Below are 6,327 nucleotides of genomic sequence, written 5' to 3'. Positions count from 1 at the left end.
TCGGTCGGAGGTTCTTGGGGGGGGGGCGGTCGTTGGAGGGAGGGGGGTTTGCGTCGAGGGCAGGAGGGCCTGGGATCCCTCCTGCCCGTAATGTAGTGCGGGGTGGGGTTAGGGGGTCGCCGTGGCCAGGAGGGTTTGGGCTCCCTTCTGGCCCAACTACACAAAGTACGGGGAAGGCGGGTGGGGTGTCGTGGGGGTCGGCCAGGGGGGTCGCGGGTCGGCTGGGGGACGGGCGGAGGTTCTTGGGGGGGGGCGGTCGTTGGGGGGAGGGGTTTGCGTCGAGGGCAGGAGGGCCTGGGATCCCTCCTGCCCGTAATGTAGTGCGGGGTGGGGTTAGGGGGTCGCCGTGGCCAGGAGGATTTGGGCTCCCTCCTGGCCCAATATTGTCGGGGAGTCGGCGGTCCTTCGGGGTGGGGGTGCGAGTGGTCCTGCCGAGGGGGGAGAAGAATCGGACGTCGAGGGGGGGCATCAGGCTTTCAGGATGGGGACAGGACTTCAAGGGGGGACAGGCAGACCTTCAAGGGGGGACAGGCAGACCTTCAAGGGGGGACAGGACTTCAAGGGGGACAGGCACGGAGAGGCGGGGCAGTGCACCGAAAGTCAGGGCGGTGAACGGTGAGTCGGGGCAACCAGAGGAGAGTCGGGGCAGTGCACACCGAAAGTCAGGGTGAGTCGGGGCAACCAGATGAGAGTCGGGAGAGCGAAAGGAGAGTCGGGGTGGCCAGAGGAGAGTCGGGCAGCATGCGCGTTATATGCCTGAGCGCGGTATAGAAAAGTTTTTGTACATATCATCGTGATTTCTGCGCGCTATACCCCTGTGCGCGTTTTACAATGGTGCGCGTTATATCCGCGAAAATACGGTAATCTTTTTTTTATCAAATATATCTTCGCACAGTAGTCACATAACACGGGAAACCAAAACAGTAAAATATAAAAAAGGAAAAAAAAAAGAAAATACCAGAACTACAATCTACCCCCCCACCCCCCGTACAATTCTCGAATCCAAAAGGCACCAACACAAAATTGTCACCGTGCATGAGAGAGGCAGCAAGATCCACATCACGGGGCCTAAATATAATAAACTTTCAGCGTTCAGAACAATTTGTCCAGCTAGTCCCATTTCAACAAGTGGGAAAGCCAGAAGGGCACTTAAATATATCAAACAGATGAAAGATTATCCTCCCTTCATGAGATAGGGAGGACCACCTACCAAGGAGCCTCAGCTCCAACATCTACCAGGTTGAAGATTGGCACTGCTCCCAAAGATTCTCAAGATGATGGTGGATTGAGATCCAACTTTTGTTGCGTCAGACGTTTCTTCCCCACTTCCACCCAATGCCATTTGGGGCGAGGTTTTAGAACATGTAGAGAGGTATAGCCATATTGCCCTCAGGTCCATCCAAAATCCACTTTGCTTCTTCACAAGCCCGGACCGAGAAAAGTTTCCCCTGATAGTAAAATGAAAGCGCAAATGGATATTTCCATCTATACTTGATATTATTAGCCCATAAATGCCGAGTTACAGGTCTTAGATCATATCTGCGCTTCAGGATAGCAGCTGTTAGGTCCTGGTAGACCTCGATCAAGTATCCCAAATCAAATTTTCCAAGGAGTGAGCCTTAGTCAAAATGGTTTTTTCCAATTCAAACTCAAGAAACAAGCAATAATATCTTTTGCCACATTAGATCTTGTTCTGCCTAGGGCACGATGAACTCTATCAACCTTAGGAGCCAAGAGCACTCCCTGTGCAACCAGAATATGGCCCACCAGTTTTTTCACTACTTCCTCCACAGCATATTCTGGTGTTTCTGGAAGGCCATGAAAAGGCAGGTTTGATCTGCTTCTGTTTTCTAAGTCCTCCAATTTGTCTACTAGGTTTGCCTGGGCAGTACTGACAACTTTCACTGTATTAAAGAGGGTAGTTAATGCTAAATATTGCTCTTCTATATGCATTTCAGCCTCTTTGACACAGGTCCCCAAATCCCGGATCTTGGTGCAAAGGTCTGTAGCCAAAGAAGTCAATTTGGAGTGTATTTCCCCTAAATCAGTGCAAATTTTATCTAATGCAGATTTTATCTAGTGGCTCCAAGATTGGTGTCTCCGATGACTCAGTAATAGCGCCATGAGGAGCCGCTCGAGACGCAACACCCTTCAGTGCCATATTGGCTTTCTGGGGCTGCACATGCTCTACAGGCTGAAAAGCAAAATCTTGCTATTTGGAGTACAGATGAGAGAGAGAATAACTGAAAGCTGATATATCAGAATGATGGAGACAGGAATTGTGGTGAAGTGGCGCTTCCCCTGAATGTTGAGGAGCTATAGGATCCCCTAGTTTCTCCTCTGACAAGAATCTCTTTGCCAGTTAGGTTATGGTAGTAGGACCCCTACTGTGAAGCTCCTGTTAAGGGTTGCCATCGCTACTTTGAACTGAGGGGAGAAGTGACTGAGGATTGCTCCTGTTCATCCCTACTAGACCCCAAGGATTTTGAATTATAAGCCCAGGGAAGGGGACTTTTGGGGTCTTCTCTGGAAAGGAGGGGTTATGTGATGAGGGGCTTCAGGAAAAGGGGTAATTTAGCCATCACTGGTTGGCCCCTTTAAGATGTGGCATGACCCAATGCTCCTGGCTAGGAAAAAATGCATGCATGCTTTTTGCTGGAATTGATTTTCCAGTAATAATGCAAGTCACGTTCTTAAAATACAATAGTATTGAGGTATCTGCATGCATTTGTATATTATTACTGTATATCCTGCAGTACCTTAAACATAGAAACATGATGGCAGATAAAGGCCAAATGGCCCATTCAGTCTGCCCATCCACAGTAACCATTATCTCTTCCTCTAAGAGATCCCACATGCCTATCCCAGGCTTTCTTGAATTCCTCAGACAGTCTCTATCTCCACCATCTCTTTCAGGAGACTGTTCCACACATCTACCACCCTTTCTGTAAAAAAGAATTTCCTTAGATTACTCCTCAGCCTATCACCTCTAAACTTCATCTTATGCCCTCTCATTCCAGAGCTTCCTTTCAAATGAAAAAGACTCAACTCATGCGCATTTACGCCACATAGGTATTTAAACGTCTCTGTCATATTTCCCCTCTCCCACCTTTCATCCAAAGTACCATATTTTTCGCTCTATAAGACGCATCCGACCATAAGACACACCCACCTATAGAGGAAGAAAACCCAAGAAAAAAAATTCCCACCGCCCTGCCCTGTACCCCCTCTGGTGGTCTAGTGATAGGCTGGGACAGGGTCTTATAGAGCAAAAAATCCGTAGGCAGCGTAGGAAACCCCCCCATAGGCAGCAGAGGCACTCCCCCCCATAGGCGGCAAAGAACTGACTGCAGCCAATCAGGGAGTGGTGCTGGATCAGGCATGCGCCTGCCTTCTGCGCCGCTCTGCCTGAACTGAAGAGCCGTCCGGCGACAGAAACAGGCAGGAGCGCGGAAAGGGGATTTTAAAAAAAGGTACCAGGGGGGCTGCCTACGGGGGGTGGTATTTGCTCCATAAGATGCACCCTTATTTCCACCCCCTTTTTGGGGGTGGAAAAAGTGCGTCTTATGGAGCAAAAAATACAGTATACATATTCATATCTTTAAGTCTGTACACACATACCATATGACTAAGACCATGCACCATTTTAGTAGCCTTCCTCTGGACCGACTCCATCCTTTTTATATCTTTTTGAAGATGTGGCCTCCAGAATTGTACACAATATTCTAAATGAGGTCTCACCAGAGTCTTAAACAGAGGCATCAATACCTCCTTTTTCCTACTGGCCATACCTCTCCCCATGCAGCCTAGCATCCTTCTAGCTTTCGCCATCACCTTTTCAACCTGTTTGGCCACCTTAAGATCATCACATACGATCACACCCAAGTCCCACTCTTCTGTCTTGCACCCAAGTTCTTCACCCCCTAAACTGTATCATTCTTTCGGATTTTTGCAGCCCAAATGCAATATAATGAACATTATTGCCATTTAACACACATTAAGGGGCAGATAACACATGTTTTATTTCTTGGGATCTAGCTAGGTACTTCGACCTGGGTTGCTCAATGTTGGAAACAGGATACTGGGCTTGATGGGCCTTCAGTCTGTCCCAGTATAACAATTCTTATGTTATTGCCATAACATACCTTAATAACCACCTCTTAAAATGTTCAATAAAACCTTTAAACAAATGTAATACTTAAAGATATTGGCCACATCCTGCTATAGACAAAAAGTGCAGCTAATAATACAAAATATAAAACCAAAATAGACATTCCAAAAATCAAACTCCTACAGTAAAGCATCATCCATTTAGAGTTAATTTTGTTAAAGAACTGGTTGTGGTGATTCTCCTTCAAACTCCCTGTTATCGATTGATTTTCTCCTGGAGTTAATTTCTGCCTTCTACTCACAAAGCATCCCACGCCTTCCCACCCCACTGTGTACTTACCCCCAGAGAACTGTGCAACACCTCATTTCTGCTGCTGACAAGAACATGTCTGTGGAACCTGCTGAGGCTTTCAGGTTGGGAAAGGTCCAGTTGTTGCTGTGCTGGATGCGCTTGGGCTGTGCTGGATTTCTGCTGCAAGCTGCCCATAAATGCAAGTAGTGAAAGGTGAATGCCAGAGTCGCAGTAGTCACTGCTCAAATACCCAGCTTAGGTGCTTCCAAAGGGAGAAAAAGGGACAGGAAATGAAGACAACATGAGAGAGAAGGATAGGTGGGTGGGTGGGAGGGAGGGAAACACACAACTGACAGATAATCATATACTGTATACTTTGGATCAAATGGACCTAAGCGTTCATGGCTTCACATTTGAATAAGCTGCTGCATACTGCTTAAACTTTATTTTTTAAAAATTTAAACATTTCTATTCTACACCATCTACCATTCTAGAAGGATCACAAAAAACACACAAAATTAATTACAAAAACAAAATACGTAATTCCATTAAAATATTCCATCAATTTTTCCCAACTCAGGCAACATTATAAACTGCTCTATACCCAAAGGGCGAGATTCAGTAAATGGCATTCAGCGCTAGTCTGTAAAAGGAACTCTGCGATGAGTGCCCTTTTATAAAAATAACACATAGCATAGATTCCCGCGCATAGAATTAAGGCCAGGACTTTCGCCTGCTGAAATTGGGCGGAAATCCTGGCGCACAAGTTGGATACACATCCCCCTCCCCCAGTTCTGTAACCCTGTGCACAGTGATGTAGTAAGGGGGCAGACCACCCCGGGCACCATTTTGTGGGGCATCAGCACCTCTCCTTCTTGCCGTCCTTCCATTTCTCCCCCCCCCCACCACCTTACCTCTAGCTCTTCGCCGGAGCGAGCAGCAGCTCCAACCTGCTGCTCGCACTGGTCTCGGTGCTCCTCTCTGACATTACTTCCAGGTCCCGCAACTAGGAAGTGATGTCAGAGGGAGAGCCAATGCCGGCACAGGCAGCAAGTTGGAGATGCTGCTCATGCTGGGGAAGCTAAACAGAATGCCATTTTTGCACTGCTTCCTATCACTAATATATCTAAAAATGTCTTGTCCCCACATTTTACCATGTCAGCTATTTTATCTTCCATTTTTATCCCTGAGTACTCGACCAATCTCTCTCAACTTTTCCAGATATTTTGCCTGTCTTACTCTTTCTGCGATCTTTTTAATTTATGAAAGCTAATCTCTTTTCCTTACCTTCTCAGCTACTACTTTTGAGAACCAAAGCTGCTCTCTTTTCCTTACAAAAAATGTTTGTTGCCAATGGACTTCCTGTGACGTAACGGAAGCAAATGGGTGAACTGGACCTAGCTCCACGCTAGATGATGTGCAATTAGCTCTCTACCCCCACTGAAACTCAGCTAAAATCGTCTGGAGGACTATTGAGGAGAGAGAAGTATTTTGTTTGGATAAGGGGTTGGGGTTTTTTTTTCTCCTCTCTCCTGCCTCTGCCTCGGGCTGCTACATTTAGAAACTCTAGCGGTTCCCCGCTGAGCTACTGCTGACCCCGCACTTAGGGAAAAGACTGATCAAGCGCAGTTAAAGAATAAAAATCTACATGCTGGTGGGGACTTGACTTTTGTTATTTCGGTAAGAGAGACCACCTTCTGCCTAAATCAGACAGGCAACCTGATACCGCTAACTGTGGAAAAGAAGACACTGAGCTGGTCTCTTGCCGTGAGAGTGTGTATTCGTTTGGCTGATTATGTCTTCCAGCAAGAGCTGGTATGATAAGGACAAAGAGAAGTGTTGTATGCTGATTGAAACCTGCTGTTTAATGTACCTTGGGAACTTTACCAGTAACTCTGAAGTGCAAGGTGGAAAGTTTTACTGGA

The 6,327-nt window shown here is 46.9% G+C and overlaps 1 protein-coding gene across 6 annotated transcripts in view; it reads right to left on the bottom strand.

Annotated features, from left to right (window-relative positions):
* Positions 1–6,327, bottom strand: part of NCKAP5L (NCK associated protein 5 like) — a 134,986-nt gene that overhangs the window by 13,734 nt on the left and 114,925 nt on the right. For all 6 annotated transcript variants that reach the window (XM_033937515.1, XM_033937516.1, XM_033937514.1 and 3 more), the window contains exon 12: positions 4,451–4,589. In XM_033937515.1, the coding sequence (XP_033793406.1) occupies positions 4,451–4,589 (139 nt within the window). The remainder of the gene's footprint in view (positions 1–4,450; positions 4,590–6,327) is intronic.

The sequence above is a fragment of the Geotrypetes seraphini genome, chromosome 3 (genome assembly GCF_902459505.1).
Source record: "Geotrypetes seraphini chromosome 3, aGeoSer1.1, whole genome shotgun sequence".
NCBI classification, from domain to species: domain Eukaryota; kingdom Metazoa; phylum Chordata; class Amphibia; order Gymnophiona; family Dermophiidae; genus Geotrypetes; species Geotrypetes seraphini.
The sequence above is the reverse complement of the archived record's forward strand: the minus strand, read 5'-3'. Positions and strand labels throughout refer to the sequence as shown.